The sequence below is a fragment of the Equus asinus genome, chromosome 28 (genome assembly GCF_041296235.1).
Source record: "Equus asinus isolate D_3611 breed Donkey chromosome 28, EquAss-T2T_v2, whole genome shotgun sequence".
In the NCBI taxonomy this organism is placed as follows: Eukaryota; Metazoa; Chordata; class Mammalia; order Perissodactyla; family Equidae; genus Equus; species Equus asinus.
In genome coordinates this window covers 24,472,710-24,493,813 of record NC_091817.1, presented here as the reverse complement: position 1 = coordinate 24,493,813, position 21,104 = coordinate 24,472,710, and the positions used below count along the sequence as shown (strand labels likewise).

Here is a 21,104-nt window from a genome sequence, read left to right as displayed (position 1 = left end):
CTGTACAAATGGGTTTATAACACTAAAAAACCAGAAACAATCCACGTTTATCAATTGAGTTCAAGTAAATACAACAGGTATTATGCAGCCACTATAAACGGAGAAACGCAGAGTGAAAAAAGCCAAAGAACCATAGAATATTCAGTATAATCATATCTTTCCAAATAATCCTGCTACATTTCTGGCCTCTACTGGTTCCACAACTTTCTGCAATGACTCTTTCCCGCCCTCTCCACGACCTCCTGACCCTTGTCTCCTCCCACTCTTTCCTACTTCAGGTTCACGAGACAACCACACCTACACCACAGGGAAAACAGCCGCCATCCCTGGCAACTCCCCCAAGGTTCTTCTAGAAACTAAACCCGCAGCTGTCTCCTCTAACTTGGCCCCTAATCCACCCAGGGCCAGCCCTTCCGCCCGCTGTCCCGTCTCACAATCCTGGCCTCCAAGGAAACTCAAGCCTGATTTTGCCACTTTCTCTTGTATCTTCGCCCTCACCTCGCTTCTCTCCCATCAGTGTTCAAACGTGTTCAAACTCCCAGCCCACTTCCCCTGCTTGGCACACACCTCCGCAGCCAAACGCCTCTCCACTCCCTTACCCTGTACTCCCCAACCTGCTCGAGTTATTCCTGACCCGGTACTCCCCCGAGACGGCCGCTGCCACAGCAACCAACATCCAGTTGCCTAACCCGCATTCTCCCGCACTGCCTCCAACACCAGGCTCCTCGACCTCTGTCGTCCAGGCCAGCTCGTCCTGTTCTTCCCACCCTCAAATGCCAGAGCCCTGAGGGCCCAGACTCCTGTCCTCTCACATCACACTCGTGTCACCCTAGGCAATCTCACTCACTTCTGTGGTTTAATTACCACGTACATATGTTGATAATGCCCAAACACGTACTCTAGTCCAGATACCTCCTCAAGTTTTAGACTTGCGTGCTTCAGGGGCCCCCTTGTTGACCCAAAGATCCTTTATACTCAACAAAGCTCCAGATTGTACCCATGATCCTTCCCCAAACCTGGTCCTCTTCCGGTGGCCCTAATCACAGAAAACAGCACCAGGTACCCATACACGCAAACCCGCAACTCTGGTGCCATCTCATCACTCTGTCACTACATCACCAAATCCACCCACTTGTATCCACACTCACTGCCATTGCTCCAGGCAGAAAACCCTCATCTCTCCCGCATGACTGGCAGCAGCCCGCAGTGACTGCCTCTAATCCATTTTCAGCCAGCAGCCAAAATGGTTTTAAAACGTCAAATGTAATCCTTTATCTTCAATCATTCTTAGAATAAAAGCCTAACTCCTTAACACGACCTTTATGACCTTCCCGCAGCCCGCTCAGGTCAAGCCTCCTCCCCCACCCCGTGTGATGGTTCTCTCTGGCTCTTCGAACATGGCAGGCTGCTCTCCATTTCTCCCTCTGGACTCGTCCACCTCCCACCCCCACCGAAGCAGGGAAAGCCTACCCCTCCGTCAGCTCTCAGTTCCAAGCCTTCCCGACACCTCCTCACCCTCACGCGATCAGGGCCCTCCATGCTGTCTCAACAGCACCCTTCCCGACAGCACTTATGACAGTACAAGGATGCATCCGTATGCATTTGATCAATGTCGCTAGACTGGGAGCTCAACAAGGGCAGACCTGTGTCCACCTCCACCATGATGATGCCCCTAGGACCTGCCACAGTGCCTAGTGCACACTACTTGCTCAACAAACATTTAAAGAATGAATGATTAGTAAGTGAGTTTTTTTAAAATTTGAAAGAATAGGGATTAAAATGTTGACAGTAGGATCTTTGGCATACATAGATGACTTTTACATTCTTTTTTATATCTGTATTCTTCAAAGTTTTCACAATGAGTGCACAGTGGAGTAACACAGTATACACATTTCACTTTGACTTCTGTCACCATATGTGCTCTTGGGAGAGACTGAGTGACAACAAGAGAAATGACAGTTAAATTTAAGGACAGCAGCAAAGCTGGCCGTTATCCCATTTCAGGAGCATGTGTCCTGCAGCAGGCTTGGGATGGGAGACCTGAGTCTGTAATTCCCTCAGTCTCAGTGCTCACAGACTCCTCGCAGGATGGTCTGGCTATGCTTGACGATTCTGCACCACACGGCCGAAACACGAGCCTACTGCTTCATCTAAAGCAGCAGTCCATTCCAGGGCATGAGGAAATGCTGACTGTCAGCTCACTGAGAAAAACAAGGTGTGTCGGTCTCCAAAGTCGTACTTTGTTGGGAGTTTTCAAATACCATATTTCATCAATTCTAGGATGCACACGTTTTCATTTTAAGCCATTGGTGTGAATCATACAATTGATGATGTGTCTTAATTTAATAGATAGCATTTTTCATTTTTAGTGACACATAAATAACGGTGCTTCTTACAACCAGTGGCATCTTAGAGTCAATGAAATACGGTAGCTTGGATCATAGGCAATGCTTACCTAATGGGCTGCCTTTAGAACCTAACTCCCAGGAACCAACTTTATGTGATCTTTTCTATATGAAAAAATCATTTATAAATAAAGCCATTTCCACCCTATTGGGAAAAAACCACCCCAAACCCAGAAAATCCTGTAGCAGTGCGGGGCTCTGAGCTGGGCCGGAAGAAGCAGGAGGCCCTCTGCTCTGGCTGACCTCGGTCAGGCCACCCCGCCGCAGCCACACGCACCTGGGCTCCCTCGGCTATGGCCTCCGCTGTCCAGCCATGGGCAGGCACGAACTCCAGGGCTGCTGTCAGGATGCGGTGCTGCAGCTGCTCCTCACTCTCATAGTCCTCCTCCTCCTCGCCGCCCTGGTCTGTGTACCTGAGACCCGAATCCAAGAGACATGGGGACAGAGCCCAGCACAGCTCATCTCGCCCCCTGCTGCCTGGCAGCAAAATGTGCCCCACCAGAGACCACCGGCTCTGTGCCTCCCTGAAGCACATGTTGGGAGGACATCTACCTTTGTGTCAGTAGCAGAGTTTCAAAGCAAACGCAGTAAAAATCACATCGTCCTTCCCCTCCCGTATAGTCACTGAGGGAGGGGAACCAGTGAGCAAGGAAGGCTCACACGACAGGAAGGCAGGTGCTCCCACGGCCCCTGGATTTCCCTGTTTATAGCCCTCAGCACACTGTTTATTTATCTGTACTTGCACCAGACTGACTGCATGAGGGCAGGGAAAGTAGTCATATTACTCACGGGGCCTGGTACAAAGTAGACCCTCAGAAAACAGTTGTTAAACCGAAATGAGAAGTACTTTAATCAGGAGACCAGAAAAATGACTGGGAACACTCTAATTTCAGAGCTAAAGGAACTAACTTCTCAGTGGTAGAATTAAGAAGAAAAAATATCTGATGGAAATGTAAATTATTATTACCTTTCTGAAGGGCAATTTGGCTCACATATGTAACAAAATGTTAAATGTGCACATCCTTTGACTCAGTGCCCCTCTTGCTGAATCACACACTTTATTACACTGTCTTTCATCCTAGTGAAGAAAATCCCCATATTCATCAATAAAAGATAGGTTAAGTAAATTTTGGAACTGCCATTTGCTGGAATATTATGCAACCATTAAAACAATATAGACTGTGAAAGGACATTAAAAATGTACTGTTGAGTAAAAACACAGGTTCCAGGGCAGCATGTATAGTGTATAGTGTAATTAATCATTTACTATATACAGAGGTTTATACATGAAATATGCTTAGAGAAACATCTGAAAGGATATTCACAAAAATGTTGGCAGAGTTATTTCTGGGTTTGTGATTTCTGGTCATTTTTGCTCTGTTTTGTGAACTACTTTTTATTGTTTAGATGTTTTAGAATGTACAAGCACCATTTTCATTAACAAAAAAAAAAAGTTCCTCTCAAAGATAGTCTTTAAAGTGATTAAAGGTGAGAAGGGGGAGAAGGAGAAGAGATACACCCAAGGATGCAGAGTGGCCAGAAATGGGGGGACTGGGGTTCGGTGCCTACCTGGGGGGTGAATGAGAAGAGTCGGGACTGGGTTCTTCTGACCCCTGTGTCTCCGAATGCTCCTGGGAAAAAGACGGGGGAGGCTGCTGCTTCTGCTCGTCTGAAGACCTTAGCTGCACAGCTGAAGCACGGAAGGCACGTGGCACCAAGGCTGGTCGGCAGGAGGACACTAGAACAGAAACCGGGATGTCAGTCAGGGACACTCACCGGAGAAGACCTTTTGAGACCCAGAAAGATATGAAGGCTGGGGAAGAGGAAAAGCAGGACAGTGTCTACTCCAGAACCACTTATCCAAGTGTTGGGTCCCAGACGAAAATCTCAGATAAACTGGCAACCTTGCGACAGGTTGTGGAGGCAAAAGTATGAGCTGGGAAACAGACGACCTGGCTTCTAAGCCTGTTTCTATCATTTGTTAGCTGCGTGGTAATGGGAAAACCATTTCATCTCAAAAAGTGTGATTTTAAAATGTGCAAATTAAGAGTAATAATCTCTACTTGCTCGATGGGAGCATTGTGAGGCCCAAACAAAAAATGATAGTGACCTGTAAAATATTAGATATTCATCTATTATGGCAAGAGCACTGGACTAGCGATGAGAAGGGCTGAGTACTGACTCCCCAGTATTCACATGGCATCTCTATCTGCTTTCTCATCTGCAATATTGCAACACCTCACTTACTTTAGGAAAGGGCTTTTGGAAAGTATAGCACTGTGTTTCCTAGCATAGGCTCGTACTACTTTTTTCTTTCCCAATATTTTATGATAAAAACTTTTAGGAGCTGGCCTGGTGGCATAGCGGTTAAGTTCACACATTCTATTTTGATGGCCCAGGGTTCACAGGTTTAGATCACAAGCAAGGACCTACACACTGCTCATTAAGCCATGCTGTGGCAGGCATCCCACACACAAAATAGAGGAAGATGGGCACAGATATTAGCTCAGGGCCAATCTTCCTCACCAAAAAAAAATTAAACACAATTTCAAACACAGAGACCAGTTGAAGGAATTGTGGCATGAACACCTGTATAACTACCCCTAGGTTCTAAATATCCATCCCTCCTACTCTTCATTCATCGATCCATCTTATTTTTTGATGCATTTGTTGCAGACCTCAGTATTCTTCAGCTCTAAACATTTCAGCATGCATATCATTAACTAGAGTTCAGTATTTATTTACTGTTCTTTTATTGAGGTCGCACCTACTTTTAATGAAATGTACGAATCTCAAACATGCCAATTCTGAGTTGTGACAAATGTATACAGTTGCATAACCTGAACCCCTATCTGGAGATTATCATCACCCCAGAAAGTTCCCTCATGTTCCTTACCAGTCATTCCCCACCAACACCGTTCTGAATTTTTCATTTTAGTTTTGTCTGTCCTGGAATTTCATCTAAATAGAATCATACAATATGGCCTTTTTGTGTAAGACTTCTTTTGCTTGGTATATTTTTTTAGATTGATTCGTATTTTTGTGTAAATCAGTAATCGTTAGTTTTTATTGTAGAGTAGTATTCCATTAAGAAACACTACTCTGGGGCTGGCAAGGTGGTGTAGTGGTTAAGTTTACACGCTCTGCTTCAGCAGCCTGGGGTTTGCTGGTTCAGATCCTGGGCACAGACCTACATACAGCTCATCAAGCTGTGCTGTGGCAGCATCCCACATGTAAAATAGAGGAAGATTGGCATAGATGTTAGCTTAGGGACAATCTTCCTCACCAAAAAAAAAGAAAGAAAGAAAGAAGGAAAGAAACACTATTCTATTGATAGACATCTGGGCTGTTTAAGTGTTGGCTATTATAAATAAAGCTGTTTTGAATACACTTGTACAAACCTTTTTGTGGATATATGCTTTCATTTCTCTGGGGTACATACCTAGGAGTGGATGTGCTGGGTCACTGGCATCACTTTTACTAAACATTTAACTTAGAGTTTTGTAAAAAACGACAAAAGGGCACTCATTTTTTTACATCTATGGACTGAGGGAACAACGATTTTAAAAGAAATACAGCACAGTATGTGTAAGAATATCAATAGTATCTGTACAGAAAAAATGGAGCAAATATTCATAAAACTATGAAAAGGGCAGGGGGGGTCCCAAAGCAATGTTGCAGAACCACGGCGGTTCACAAGATTTCAGGTAACATGCAGAAGAACAGTTATTATTTCATTAGTTATATATTTACGTTAATGTGCCAATGCATACATTCTATTTATGGACGGTGACACTGGTTTTCTGCTTAGGGTAGTGATATAGTTTCCTCCTTTAAGTAAAAGTCTATATATTTAAGAACTCAGATGTATAAACAAAAATGCTGAAATATAGTGGCAAAGGTGGTAGGAGAATATCACAGAACTACTGAAGTGGAGGGGAAACGACTGACTTATGAAATGATGGACTGGGCGCTCGCTCTTGCTCTTCCCAGCTCGGTCCCTCCAGTGGTCCCGGCCCAAAGACCGGGTCCGAGTCGGACAGTGCGGCGACCGACACGCTACGTGACCTTGCGCACTCCAACCCTCTCCAGCGCCCCGTTAACTGCATTAAATGGGAGTGGCAGGCCTGCTCCGCTGCTCATGCCCATCACGGCTCCAGACCAGCGCAGAAGCCAGCAGGCGGCCCGTTCAAGTGCGCGACGCCGGCGACTCCGCGTCCGTGCCCTTCACCTCACCTTGCTCGCTGGCCGCCACGGCGGCCTCCTCCGCCCTGCACCCAGCCCAGGTCGGCCTCGCGCCCCCTCCCCGCTCCTCCCTGCTCTCCGGCTCGGCCACCCCCTCACCCGGCAGGCACCGCAGCTGCAGGAGCCTCCAGCCCGCCCGACCGAGCGCGCCGGACACCGCCGCCGCCATCTTAGAAGCGGGCACGCCGCCGCTGGCGACGCGACGCCAGCGCGACGCTCCCACTTCCGCCACCCTCGCGCGGCCGGAGTCTCCTCCTCTCGCGAGAGGCGCGAGGCGCAGAGCCGATGGCTGAGGACGTGCGGGGAGCGAGCGTCGGGCACCAGGTGAGCGCTGTTCTGGCGGCCCGAGAGCCCGAACTCCCTCAACGGTCCCCTCCCGGCCCACTCTCGTCCCTAAATGCTCTCATATCCTATTCCCAGCCCCGTCCATCGGTGGGTCCGCGGCATGGCCACCTCCCCGAGGACCCCGGCGAGGTTCTGCCCCGGGGGAAGCGGCGTGGGGGGCCCCGGCTCCTGGCGCCGCGCTGCTCGCCCATTGGGGCTGCGCCGGCCCTCCCGCCCCGGCCGGCCTGAACCCCCGGGCAGCGCGCCGAGCAGGAGCCGCGCTGAGCCGGGGTGCGGGAGACCTGGGTCCGAGACCCGCGTCTGCGGTAGCCGGCTGTGGGGACCTTGGGCCTCACGCCCTCTACTCAGACGTTGGGGGAGCTGCAGTTCGGTCTCGGGGGCGGGTGGGTACCTGAACCTATAACTGAGTATTTCCCCAACTTGCCGGCTCGGAAGAACCATCTAGGATGCTTGTTAATACATCGGTACCCAGATCTTTCTCCTGGAGAGTTGATTCAGTACATCTGGGTGTAGTCCTTGAATCTTATTTTAACAAACGCCCCAGGTGATTGGTAGGATCCGCATGTTTTGGAAAGGCTGGTGGCGTTCGTTCTGACGTCGAGTGCCAAGCTCTGGGTGACTCAGGGAGGTCACGGGCTAGTCACTAAACAGACACGTAGATGCAGAGCGCCTCACTGCGCTGTAGATAATCAGGGAAGGCTTCATGTTACTAGGAAGAAGTAAAGGGTTTTCGGGTTACGGATTAGGGACGACAGGAGCTAAGCAAGCATGGCACTCTGTAAATTTTGTGTTTGCAGTTGGGCCCTGGTCTTTGTGTCTGTTGTGCACACCCCTTATCAACTCTCTTTTCAAAACATCTTGCTCTCCCCTGCATGAGCGTGTGGGAAGCCCTCCTAAGTCAGAGCTACTCCCCGGTGTTAAAATTTCAGATCCATAGCTCTGAATTTCGGTAAAGTGCTGCTCATCTCTCCATGAGGTTTTGTTTCTGAGTTCTGTCCACCTATCCTCAGAGGAGCCTTTCCTGTGGAAATTCTAGCATTGGGTGTCTTTTCTGAAACCCTTAACTCTTGACACACACCTCATTGCCTGCAGACAAAGTCTTCCATTTCTTTTCCTTTGAATTTTCTGTTTCCTTGCTGATTGTCACCTTTTTTCTCTGTGTGTGTGTGTGTGTGCGTGCGTTTGGCGCGTACATGCCTGTGCATGTAGGTGCACGAGCTTCAGTCAGTTCGTTTTAATTAAAATTTTCCTTTCTGATAACTGTCAGTATTTTCAGAATTTTTTATGCGCCTGACTTAAAAGGATTTGATCCTTGGTTTGAACTGATACCCGAACTTCAACCCTGTTTTTTTCTTTTGGCCCTCTTCGTCTTTAAGAGGAGCCAGATGCCTCAAGATTTGTTTGGTGGGTGCCTTCAAACAAGTGCATCTCCAGAAGTTGTTCTCTCACTCTGCTTTCACTGCCTGCCAGTAATTGTTCAGAAGAGCTGTGGGCGCGTGCGGCTGTCAGCGTGGGGGGGGCTGAACAAGCAGGTTCAGTGACATGACAGTGACTTCTTCACTCCACCTCCTTTAAGTTGTGAAACTGGGCTCTGAGTCATACTTCTAAATATGTTGACTGAGATGCTGGACTGAGAGGTTGATGACTGACCCGTGGTCGTGTAGCTCACAAGTAGAAGATCCAGTGGTGGACGGAAGCCCAGTCCCTCTGCGTTCAGATCCTGTGCTCTGTGAAACTCGGCCCCCACAGAGGTTGCTGAAGAAGCCTAGGCATCTGGCTCTGTGTTTTTCTCTAACTAATAAGTAACCTTGGGCCCCTCGTTCATGAGGGTTTCCTGTGAGGATAGTGCAAGGTTGTAGTGGTCACTGGTGGACGGGGAGCTTGTCATCTCTTTCTGTTGTCCCAAGGGAGAACCTGTTCCAACATTGTTCTAGAAACAGGTCATTTATTTCTTATAACTTAATGCCCAGCAATCCATATTTCTGTCTTCCTTGGCTGGTTCGTAAATGGGAAATTGACCCCAAGTTGCTTACCTTAAAGTGCAAGGGTTCTTCTTCCACATCATGTGACAGTTAAAAGCATAAAAGTTTCCGTTCTTGATGGTGTGCTTTTTAGGGATTTAAAAACCACAATTCAATGACTAAGGCATCCTGCTTGTGTGATAACACTTGGCATCCTTTTACTGCGGCTTGCAGTCAGGTCAGAATACTGAAGAGTGAGCATCCCACATGGAAAAAACTAGATGAAAGGCTTGACAGAGTGAAAATGTACAGGTTTTCATAGAAGATGGGGGGATTCAGTTTGGAGAGGGGGGAGATACAGGTGGAGCCAGATTATGGAGGACCTGAACCCAGAACACTAGATTCGTCTAGAACACTAAGTAGATGCTCTAGAAAGGAAAACCTTTAGTAACTCCTTTAGGAAATGAGCAAGAAGATAAGGTATTATAGTATTTAAGGATAACTGGCTAATTGGCCATGGTTTGTAGGCAGAGGAGCACGTCATTTGAAGTGAACATTTTTAAAGAAGGAACGTGGTCTAAAGTCAGCCCCAGAGTGTCTGTGGTGGCGGCGTTGTCACTGAGTTGGCCCCTCTGCGGAAGACAGAGGTGTTCAGTGTGAGCCTGATCCCTGCTTGGCCCTCTCCCACAGCTTGTCTTTACGGCACTTGTTAAATGGGAAACTCGGCAGCGTTAATGTTTGAGAGAGAAAGGAGGAACTGAGCAGAGCACTATCTCCTGACCTCGTTTCACTGTGAGCACTTCTAGCCTCAGCTGAGTATCAAGTGGAAGAGAAAGGGGATCCTTGGGGGAAATTTCCGTAGGTTAAGAGCCCGAGCTTTGCAGCCCTATGGGTGTAGATTCGAATCTCAGCTCTTACTTTATCCACACAACACTTACTGGTTGAACTGGGCAAATTCAGTTTCCTGGGTGTAAAATGGGGATAATATTTAGTTTGAGGTTGTTCTGAGCTTCAGTTGAAATCATGGATGTAAAGTGCTTTGAATAGTCTGGCTAGTGTTAAACGTTGAAGAACGACATAGTGGATACTGTTGATCACGGGGAATTCAGTGGAATTGAATTTTCATATTTTAATGAAAGGGAAAATATCATATCCAATTTGCTAAATTTAAATGTGTTGTCTCTTTTTAAAAAAACATTAAGCATGTGGTTGGGTTATGTCTGCCAATTTATTTGCCTTCCTTGCTGAGTCATACTTCTGCCTAATGAATGTCCTGTGTCTTTTATATTCTGGCCAAGCTGAGTTGTCACAAATCAAAGAGGAAATAATCCTTCTGTCTTCAGCCTCTTTACTTGACTGCTAGTCAGGATTCTCACCAAGGAGCCACCTGCGTGGTTTGGGAACGTTGCGGTTATGAAACCTAGAGGGAATGGGTTCATTTCCTCAGACTCTAGTATTGACAGTAAGGTTTGCTGATGTGGTCAGCATTCCCTGGGAGGTCAGAATTAGGTTGTGATCTAAGCTCGTCTGCTGGTACTCCGGGGAGGAAATTGCACTTTGTCCCTGCTCAGTCTTGACTCTCCCTTGGCCCACGGTTTTAGGTCTGCAGTGCTGCAGGAATGGCAGACTTTGGGATCTCAGCGGGCCAGTTCGTGGCAGTCATCTGGGATAAGTCCTGCCCCGCGGAGGCTCTGAAAGACCTGGTGGATAAGCTTCAGGCGTTGACTGGCGATGAGGGCCACGTGTCTGTGGAAAACATCAACCAGCTTTTGCAGTGTAAGTGCCCACCCAGGTCTTCTCTCCAGGCTGGGATGGGGGGGGTGATGGGAGCGCTGCGCTTCTGTGCTTCCTCGATAGCTGAGTTTCTGCTTGCCGTGGCCCGTGATAGGAGTGGGCGGTCCCCGTGTTGTTTTTTACTTGAGATATAGTGGATTTAGGAGTGTAGTTGATGATTTGTGCAGGTATGTTCTTGTTCCTTAGATATTCTGCACTTTTCAAAAGGCTTACTCTTCAGCTTCCTTTTTTACTTCTTTCCCTGAACATGTAAAAGGATATGAAGTTAGTTAAAGGCTGAGGGAGAGCAGGGCAGCAGTGGCGGTGCCCCCTTGCTAGTAATGGTGGGATAACAGCGTTTGCTGTACAGGTGGGCGTTTGTTCTCCCAGGGCCAGGCCCGGAGCCTTTGTGGGGGCTTGGGAGGGAGTGGGAGATTGCTTCTGGGGCCCAGGGGATTGCTGACTTGAATCTTCCTTCTTTGCAGCTGCCCACAAAGAGTCGAGCTTTGACATCGTTTTGTCGGGGGTAATTCCTGGAAGCAGCATTGTGCACAGCGCTGAGATTTTGGCTGAGGTGGCCCGGATCCTTCGGCCCGGGGGATGTCTTTTTCTGAAAGAGCCAGTAGAGACAGCTGTGGGTAAGGAAGTCTTCATTTGGAAGACTGGAGTGTAACAGGGTTGAATCTTAGGGGTGTTTGCTGCCTCTCTCTGAGCAGGAGTCGTCATTTAGAGATCACTGTTCATATAGCCCAGCCATCTCCTTAGGGATGAATTATTGTAAGAGTCTGAAGCAACACATCTGAACAAATTGTGATCTTTGACCCATTAGGTGGTAAAGTAGAAGGGAACTGCCCATCTGAAAATGGCTGGATCCTTCAACAGGTGAATGGTTAAACTGTGGTACGTCCATCCCATGGAAAAGTGTGCAGCAATAAAAAGGAACAAACTATTGATACGTGCAGTAACTCGGATGAACCTCAAGGGAATCATGCTGAGTGAAAAAATCCAGTCTCAAAAGGTTACATGCTACATGATTCTGTTCATAGAACATTCTAGAAGTAAAGTTATAATGAGGGGGAACAGATTGGTGGTTACAGGCACTTAGGAATAGGAGGGAGGGGCTGTATGAGGCTGTGAAGGGTTCCTTGTGGCGATGGAACATTCTGTGTCTTGAGTGTGGTAGTGGTTACATGAATCTACATGTGTGATAACATTGCATAGAACTGCACACACACGTGCGTGTAAAGCTGGTGAGATCTGGATGAGCTCTGTGGACTGCCAGTGACAGTTTCCCGGCTTCATGCTGTACTGTAGTTGTGTAAGATATTGCCATGGGGAGACGAGGTGAAGGGTCCCAGAGACCTCCCTGAACTTGTTTTTTAAACTTCCTGTGCATCTATAGTTAATTCAAAGTAAAAAACTTACAAATAATAACTGGAAGTCTGGGAGTGATGAGGTTACTGTTGATTCATGTGAAACTAATGGTTGAATCCCAGGGATAGAAACTTCTCTTTTTTGCTTGGTGGTGAAGCTGTCAGAGTCATTCAATTCTGAATTTTTAGCAGTTTTTACTAGACTTTCCATCAAAATGTGATCACTTGTTTCATCATAAGATAGTAGAAGTGAAAGTATTTTGAAATGTATAAAGGTAGTTTACGTGGAACTACAAACTTGTGATGTATGCAGCAGATCAGCCTTCTTTGCTGGAGTTAACCCTTGGGTTGCTAAGCGCAGTGTCTCTTGTCGAATTACATGGAGAGTGCACCTATGAGCCCTACAGTTCCTCAGCCCCTTTCTCAGTCATTGTCCAACATCCCCTGGAAGGTCGGGTATTTCCAAGAAGCAGAAGATATAATAATAAGGGAATTCTTATCTAACGCTTGAGAACATAGGTAGGTGCACTGTGAACAACCAAAAGGATTTTTCAAATTAAAATGCTGTCACTAAAATATATATATATGTTGAACAGAATAGGTTGTTATTGTTTTAATGCCTGCCGACCCAGACAGGATGGAGCCTTTATTATTTTTCCTGCTTTGACCTGTAAAGCTGTTAACAGGGTTTTCCTCCTGGCAGTTAACAACAGCAAGGTGAGGACGGCATCCAAGCTGTGCTCGGCCCTGACTCTGTCTGGTCTGGTGGAAGTAAAAGAGGTATGTTGGTAGACAGCCTTTCCTGGGAATTTAAACCTTGGGTGGCTAAAGCCAGTGTCTCTTTGTCAGACGATACAGAGAGAATCGGGGGAAGTAACAGCCTTGAAGGCGAGGGGATCAGTGTGGCTTAGGCTAGGAAACAAGTTGAGAAGTGCTTGCCTCAAAGGACAAACATCTGGGAATAAATCTCCTTTGAAGAGAGTGAGCTTGTACCCATGTGGGTTGGGGCACATTCTGGTCTCAAAACTGGTTTAGTGGTGGTGACTGCTGCCAGTAAGGCCACGTGCGTGTATTGTGTCCGTCACTAGCTTTTCAGGTATCTCGACATTCACCACCTCAGCGTACTTCCCCTTGTTCTTGTTAATACTGAACGCTGTCCAGTGCTTAGATGGGCTGTGATTTATTTAACCATCCTATAATTGTTGGACACAGAAGTAGCACCCCGATCCTTTTTTCTACCTGTACTGTCTGCTCCTTCTTCCCAAGGAACAGAGAAAGCATTTCCCTCCCCCATGGTTCTTTTTCCTTCTGTTTGGTTACTGCTGTCTTCATTGTGGGCATGCTTCCCCACTGTAGGCTTCGACCCGCTTCTGTGGGACCATTTCTGATTCATCTTTACAGTCATAGTCATTGCAGCCCCACAGTGACTAGCACAGCGCTACACCTAATAGATCGATATTTGATAAGTACTTTAAACCTTTCCAGAGGGTAGGCTTAAAGGAAACGTGCTGACAAAAGTTACACTCTCGGGTTCTGGGCCCCGAGAAACTGAATGTGAGGCGTGAGGTGAGGTCTGTTACGTAAGGATGTCCCGCTGTTACGTGCTTATCCACGGAAGTGAGTATCTGGCTCCTGTCTAGGTGGCCACAGCGAAACAGCATTTTGTAGCAGGAGTGTGGCGTAATCCTTTTGACGTCTTGAATTGCAGCTGCAGCGGGAGTCCTTAAGTCCTGAGGAGATGCAGTCTGTCCAGGAGCACCTGGGGTACCACAGTGACAGCTTGCTCTCTGTGCAGATCACAGGCAAAAAACCCAACTTTGAAGTGGGTTCTTCTAGTCAACTTAAGCTTTCTATTGCCAAGAAGTCTTCTCCTTCAGGTAAGGCTGGCCTAGGGACATTCTTCTGTCTGAATGGGCCTGGAAGGACATCGTAGAAATTGAGGCAGAGATCTAAACGAGCTGGTGATATTTTTAGAGGGTTAGTCCTTCCTTAATTTCTGTCATTTCCAAATAGAAGAATGCTTAGTGTACTATTGTCCTGGACATTTTCGGATCCTAGACTGAAATAATGCATAGGTATTGTGCAGTTCAGCCGCTTCTGCACCAGAGGACACGGAGGCGGCCTGATTCTCGAGGCCTGAGTCACATAGCTTAGCTAAGGAAGTCTTTCCTGGCCCCAGAATTACATTTATCCTCAGAAGACCTCACAGTGGTGGGAATGGTAAATAAGAGTGCCCTGTGCCTCTCTCCTTTGTCCTTTATTTCTGTGCCAGTAAAGTCAGCTTTTCTTCTTGGAGGATCCTAAGACACTTATAAAAATATTTCTTCTGCTCAGAAAATTACGCCTCTCCCTTTGCCACCACTCTCACCCTTCCTATCACTATTTTTTAATGCCTGAGTTGGGAAGAAATGTCCCAGCTGTGAGGTATGCAGAAATTTATAGTACATTCACACTGCTCTCTTTTGACTGTTCAGCCTAAGGCTCCAAGAAACCCTTGGGAGTCCTAACCTTTGGAGTCATGGTTCTGGAATGGGTGGGGACAGCTTGGAGGAGCAGGTGGCTGGTGGAAGGTCTGAGCATCCAGTGGCGACAGTGACCACTGGGGGTGCATTTCCCCCCAAGGCCCCTTTGAGGGCCTGCCGCACTGAATCCGTGGTCTCTGTCTGGCCCTTCCTTGCTTTCTACTGGCCTCGACAGAGAATCCGGAGGTGTGAGGTTTGTCTCCCACAGATTTGTGTTACACTCTAGCTCTGGGACCTGTTTTCTTGTGTGTAACAGGTTAACGTGAAGCTAAAGCTTTGCTCTTTATGATGGTTTTGACACACTTTCTCACTTAATCCTCACGTCTCCTGCAGTAGATATAGGGAGCACCATTCACCCCATGTTCTGCGGAGGGAATCGAAGATGAGGAGAAGAAAGCAGTATAGTGTGAAAGTTAAAGGCATGGGACAGAGCCGGCCCTGATGGCCTGGTGGTTAGAGTTCATTGCGCTCCGCTTTGGCTCCCGGGTTCACCTCCCGGTCCGTCAATAGCCATTCTCTGGTAGCAGCTCACGTAGAAGAACTAGAATGACGTAGAACTAGCATGTACAACCCTGTACTGGGGCTTTGGGGAGAGAAAAAAAAAAACGAGGAAGATTGGCAACAGATGTAAGCTCAGGGCAAATCTTTTCTTGCAAAAAACAAAAGCATTAGACAGACTTGTATTTGTGGCTTTGTATAACTGGCCTCAGTGTCTAAACCTGTTTCCTCATCTACACAATCAGGATGATAAATGCCTCCTGAGGTTGTTAGCAGTATTAAATTAGATGATGTTATAAAATGCTTGATATGGCATCTGGTTAGAAGCGCTTAACAAAGGATGGCTTCTGTTACTCTCAGAAAGCACTTGTCCCGGGTCCTGCCTTTTATAAGTGGTAGAGCTGGGCCTCGAACCCAAGTCTTTTGACTCCCAGTCCAGCGTGTTCTCTAGAGTCTCGATAGAAGGCCCTGACTATGCTTGTCGTTTGTTTCTGCTGCGTTTGTGAGCTCTTGTTCTTTTACTGTTTGGACTCAGGGAAGCCTGCTGTGGACCCTGCAGCTGCCAAGCTCTGGACCCTCTCAGCCAACGACATGGAGGATGACAGCGTGGTGAGTCACGCTGTGGTCACTTGATTGCTTTCTTTATGTCCCGCTTCGGGTATGAGTGGTCGAGGTTTGAAGTGGCCTCTCTGGACGTCAAGTGTGAACGTCTTCAAAGCCCAGCATTGTGGCTGTGCCTGTCCCTGGCACTTGGATTCAGAAGGAAACTCCACATTACTGCTGTTTAAAATTTCTTTTTCAGCATCTCTTTTCCACACAGATTTTCTTGTTCTCACTTCATGTGATATGTTGGAGACTCTTGTAAGCATGTATAAACCTGAAAAGAGTTTGTCAGCGAAACTATTTACATTGGCCCCTTTGTCTGGGCGAGTCACTCAGCGCGCACTGTCTTAAAAACAAGGCTTCCCTTCTTTGGTCAGCGCTGTCTGTAATAAAGTTCTGCATTTCTATGACCATTGAAGTTCCAGTGGTGAGCAAAACAGGTTGTGGTTCGTGCCCTCATGGACTTAGATTCATTGTCCACACGTTTATCAAATAATTACACAAAGGTATCATTATTTACCTTTTTCTCTGGAATTAATATATAGAAAATATTTTATTCCCCTTTTCCTATGACAGCCCTTTATATGTTCAAATGAATATAACCCTTCTCTCTTTGTTCTTCCGCGCCCTGCACACACACGTATATATTCTCTACACGCTGTAAATTAGTTCCCAGTCCCTCGCAGCCTAATGTCTCTTCCGTGCACATAGGTTGGGTCCCTGCAGTGGTCAGCTTGAGCAGGGTGATCAACAAAGTGGGAGTGTGGGTGCCTTCTCTACATGCACGGTGGGCCTGCTACGGCCGCCAGTGACCTCTTCAGCTTTTCGTTAGCAGAGACCGTGACCTTGTCACTAACTGCATCAAACGCTCTCCAGGAGCTCATTGACTCGGATGACCTTCTGGACCCGGAAGATTTGAAGAAGCCGGATCCAGCTTCCCTGCGGGCTGCCTCGTGTGGGGAAGGGAAGAAGAGGACGGCCTGCAGGAACTGGTGGGTGCTGGCGAGGGCCAGGCTGCACTGCCCGCCGCGGGGAGCGTCTGATGTGCCGGGAATCGCAGGACGTTACTGCTATTAGAGCATGTTTGTTGTGAAATGTGTTGTGCGTGCAGAGCAGTATATTGCGCAGACACACTTGAAAGAATACTAAAATGAACACCCGTGTACTGATGGCCCAGGCTAAGAATCACAGACGTTGCTAGCACCTTGGAAGTCGCCTCTACGTGCTTCCCCAGCTTCATCTCCTGCCCTCCCACAAGCGGTTACCAACCTCCTGAGTTTGTGCTACTCATTCCTGGCTTGTGTGATAGTTCACCACCTATTTGAATCTCCAAACAGTGTATTTAGTTGTGAAGCCCAAATGTGACTAGGCAAGGGAAGGTCAATGTTCCACATCTCGGAAGGCTTCCAGGGAAAGAGAAGCTCGACGGGGTCTTCTGGCCCCACTTCTACAAGAGCCCCTTTGGGGGGTCAGTGAGAAGAGTCAGGAGTGAGTTCTGGGAAACGAAGGGCGTGCTGCACTGAGAACACCTGGCAGGGTTGGAGTGTGGCGCGGTGACTGGATGACCGATGAGTTACGGTCCGGAGGAGCGGGCTGCTCTGTGCGATCTGCTCTCAGCTCTCCCTGGCCTGAGCTCCTCTCAGGAGCAGATGAGCCAGAGCACTTGCACTGGGTGGATGGGGTGTCCTTGGGTGGCCAGCAGGGTTTGGAGGGGAACGCTGAACGTTATCAGCACAGGGTCAAGATAAGCCGAGGACAGAATCTGGACTAGCTCGCCTACCCGCGGGTAAAAAGGTTGCTAGGATGGCAGCAGTGGTTTGTGACGGTGGCAGCCTTCCACATGTCTGTCTCACCCCACTGCTCCAGTGTGCACTGGGCTTCTGTCCAAGCATAGCTGGCATGGGACCCCTGCACTGCTCCCTGAGCATTCCCGTCCCTCTGTCTGATGTGGGCCTTTCTGTTTCCTGGGTCCCGTACTTCCTCTTGGTTTTTTCTTTTGGTTTGGTGGAGCAAATGCTACAGTAGATTTTACCTGAGAGGTGGGTTTTGTTTTTTGGATTTTTTTTTAGACTTTGTGTAGCCGAAAATGCCCTTTTTCTCTTGTAAATGATTGGTAATTTAGATACAGAAATCTGGATAGGAATAATTTTCTTACATAGTTTTGAAGACAGTCCTATCTTTCTTCCAGTGATTGTGATGAGAGATCTGAGGCCATTCTGTTTCTTGATCTTTCTCTAGGATCTCTTTTTCCATTTTGGAAGTCTGTAGAATCTTATTTATCCCCACTATCATCTTGTAATCACATGTCCTGAATAGGAATCTGTTTTTACCTTTTGCAGTAGCCACTCAGTTCATCTTTCCAGCCTAGAAAGTCCTATCCGTAGTCCTGGGAAATACTCTTTTATTTTGCGTATGACTTCTGTCTTCTCTCTCTGTAACCTGTCACTCGGATGTTGGGTCTCTTCGATTGTCGTGTAGTTTTCTTTTCTCTCAGGTTTTCCTTATGCCCTCCTTTCTGGGAAATTTCCGCAGGTTTATCCTCCAAAACCTGTACTGTGTCATTTGGTTTCTACTATCATGTTTTTAATTTCTAGGATTCCTTTTTTTGTTCTTGACTTTTTTTAAGACAGCGTCCTGTTTTTATTTTGTGGATGTGATCTCTTCCCTTTTCTCTTGAGGACAGTGATAGTTCTCTCGAGGATTTTTTCACCCCGCGTCGTCTCTGTTTCCTGCACGTGCTTTTTTCTTTGAGTTTACTGACTTCTCTGTGGACGCTTTCTTAAGATGCCTGGTAACTGTGGGTCGTCTTCCTGAGTAAGAGTGGAGGATGGAAAACTCTCTTGGGAGCTCTGAGCATCCAGGTGGGACTTGTTGACTGTGCTTTAGTAAAGGGAACCTGGGTAGGCCTTTTAAGGGTCGTCCCAAAGTCCTATCCTTGGGGCTTTCCTTTTGGATTGGATACATTTCTCAGAGAAGGGGCTTCCTGGTGCTGCCCATTCCAGGCCTTTTAGGGTTTCGGGCTGAAGTGAGGGCTCATGCCCGGCGTTCCTCACTGCCGGCCTGGACTTGAGCTTCCTTCTGTCTCAGTCAGTTCTCCTCCTCTGTCTGCTGTACAGTTTCCAGCGCTGCATTGCGATAGTCCTTGTCTCTGTGGGTTTCTGTCTTAGTGCAGTTTTGGTGGGATTTTGAGGGAAAGTGAAATCAGGTGCCTGCATTCAGTCTGTCCTCTTAACCTGGGAATGCACAAGCTCGTATTTTTACATTAGTTTTATAAGGAGATGGAAAGGGTGGTAAAAAGTTAACTGGCGGGGTGCCGGCTTGCTTCATTCTCATTGTTTTTTTAAATGTGAAAGTTGCCAGCGTTTACAAATCAGGAGATTTCAAGTAAAAATCCTAATGTGTTTTTCTGTTCTTAACTTTGGAAAATATGGCAGCACTGGGTCTGCTGTCCCCCACAATGTTAATCAGCTGAGGCTGAGTAGTGGCTGCCTTTGTAGACAGGGCCTCTCCCGTGGGTCCCCCATTCTCCACCGCTCTTGCTGTCTCCCTAAACAGCCCCACGCATTTATCTTATCTGCCTGGCCCTGTAGGCGTTTGAGTTATGACACCCCAGGATAAAGAGAAGAATCTTAGAGCACATTTTGGCACTGCCAAGGATTTGGAGTTTCTGGGTGGTGGCGAATGTCACTCATCAGCTACTGATTTTCCCCCAGCACTTGTGGCCTTGCAGAAGAACTGGAAAAAGAGAAGTCAAGGGGACAGATGAGCTCCCAACCCAAGTCAGCTTGTGGAAACGTAAGTATCTGGATCATTACTGACTATTCACAGCCCCCCAGTAGTATTGGGCTTCCACTAAGCTAAGCGCAGACCAGCTCCTGCTGTGAGGAGTCATTGCCCGAGTATTTTAGTAAGAGGCGGACGTGTCCTGTGTCGTGTGTGGGTCCCAACAGGGAGGAGAGCTTATCTCCTGGGTCTTTAGCACTCGCCCGGCCAGAGGGGAGGCCCCTGTCTTCCTCCTTCCTAGTGGGCCTGATATTATTCAGCCACTTGGCTGAGCTCGGCTGTGATCTGAACTGCTGAGAACAGAGAAATATGGCCTCCTAAGGAACTTTTTGAGACAATTGTTTTTCATGAAACCAGAGATCTTAAAAACTCTTGAGTATTTGGGTTCCAATTGGACCTACAGATGCACCCAGCCATTTCCTTCAGGCCGCTGTGCCACACTATGAAATGAGGGCCCCTTCTGGCCTGTGTCTCTGGGATAAGCTGCCCTCAGCTTCCCTGTGTGGGTGTCTCTTCTCCACAGTGCTACCTGGGTGATGCTTTCCGCTGTGCCAGCTGCCCCTACCTTGGGATGCCAGCCTTCAAACCTGGAGAGAAGGTGCTCCTGAGCGATAGCAATCTCAACGATGCCTGAGAGAGACCCAACGGGACACATCTGCTCGTCCGGCTGGCTCCTGTCCCTCCAGTCCCACCACTGTGGTTCCTCCTGCATCCTCTGGATTCGCTCACTCTCTCTGAAATCCGTTTGCCAGAGGGTGCTTACAGACAGAGTGACACTGGCTGTGGGGGCAGTGGTGTGCGATGCTGCTATGTATCAGAGACAGGGTGTCACGGGGCCTGGCTACCCTGTGTGGGGGGACCTGTTTCTTCAACTAGTATTAGGGACAGAGAGCACCCTGAGGAGGCCCCTTCCCGATGTTAGATGCTGAGCACAGCGCTCTCTGAGCCCTGACACCCCTGAGCGTTGGCGCTCTGACGGGGAGCCCCACCCCGTGCCCAGCTCAGCAGTAGAACCGCTGCCGGTCCTCCAGGGTGGTGGTTTCCTCAGTGTGCGGTTCCTGGTGCCGTGAGTCAGGCGTCTCATGACTCCTCAGGGACCAAAGGAATCATTCCTTGGTCGCTGTGATCATATGCAGTGTCCCACCCCCACCCCCTTGTACTGTATTGTATCTGTCTCCTGTTGTCATTTCTGTTCATTTGCAGTTATTAAACTCGTGTACTTCTGCATGTCAGTTGTGAAGAGGGGATGTGTGTGTGTGTGTGACGCCGACACGGTCATCCAAGCTCAACTTGGGCCACACAACTTCTGGAGAGACTGAGTCCCACACAGATGGGGCCAGTCCTCCGCTTAGGATCCGGGCCTCTCTCCATCTACCTTACAAGAGTCCGGATTGGTGAGAATTCAGAGGGAAGCAGGACAGAAATCCGAAGCAACAATAAATCTCTCCGAGCAGGAGACCCTTCCTTCTCGTTGCTGCCCACCCACACAGACTTGGAATGGAGCTTGCCAAATAGTTGGAGAGATTGGGCTTAAGAGACCTAGATTTTTATGTTTTACCAATCAATAAAAGTGTTCACTGGTATCCGTCCTTGAAA

At 48.0% G+C, this 21,104-nt stretch overlaps 2 protein-coding genes across 5 annotated transcripts in view; one reads left to right on the top strand and one right to left on the bottom strand.

Annotated features, from left to right (window-relative positions):
• COQ9 (coenzyme Q9) overlaps positions 1-6,883 on the bottom strand; it is a 13,985-nt gene extending 7,102 nt beyond the window's left edge. For all 4 annotated transcript variants that reach the window (XR_011498954.1, XR_011498955.1, XM_014827302.3 and 1 more), the window contains exons 1-3: positions 6,750-6,883; positions 3,975-4,143; positions 2,683-2,818 (exon numbers count right to left, since the gene is read on the bottom strand). Coding sequence is in view for 2 of the 4 variants with exons in the window: in XM_014827302.3 (XP_014682788.1) it covers positions 2,683-2,818; positions 3,975-4,143; positions 6,750-6,819 (375 nt within the window). In the remaining 2 variants the exon portion in view is untranslated. The remainder of the gene's footprint in view (positions 1-2,682; positions 2,819-3,974; positions 4,144-6,749) is intronic.
• Positions 6,843-21,104, top strand: CIAPIN1 (cytokine induced apoptosis inhibitor 1). Its single transcript, XM_014827301.3, has 9 exons — positions 6,843-6,974; positions 10,558-10,732; positions 11,215-11,367; positions 12,806-12,882; positions 13,811-13,979; positions 15,658-15,731; positions 16,602-16,717; positions 19,439-19,520; positions 20,032-21,104. Exons 1-9 carry the CDS (start codon positions 6,936-6,938, stop codon positions 20,140-20,142), a joined length of 996 nt encoding a protein of 331 aa, XP_014682787.1. The 5' UTR covers positions 6,843-6,935; the 3' UTR covers positions 20,143-21,104.

What these genes read in the sequence shown, in the direction of transcription:
- CIAPIN1 (XM_014827301.3), top strand. Translation starts at nt 6,936, where the DNA reads ATGGCTGAGGACGTGCGGGGAGCGAGCGTCGGGCACCAG. An exon ending in CAAGAAGTCTTCTCCTTCAG is followed by an intron (nt 13,980 to 15,657) that starts GTAAGGCTGGCC and finishes GTTTGGACTCAG; the next exon opens with GGAAGCCTGCTGTGGACCCT. An exon ending in ACATGGAGGATGACAGCGTG is followed by an intron (nt 15,732 to 16,601) that starts GTGAGTCACGCT and finishes AACGCTCTCCAG; the next exon opens with GAGCTCATTGACTCGGATGA.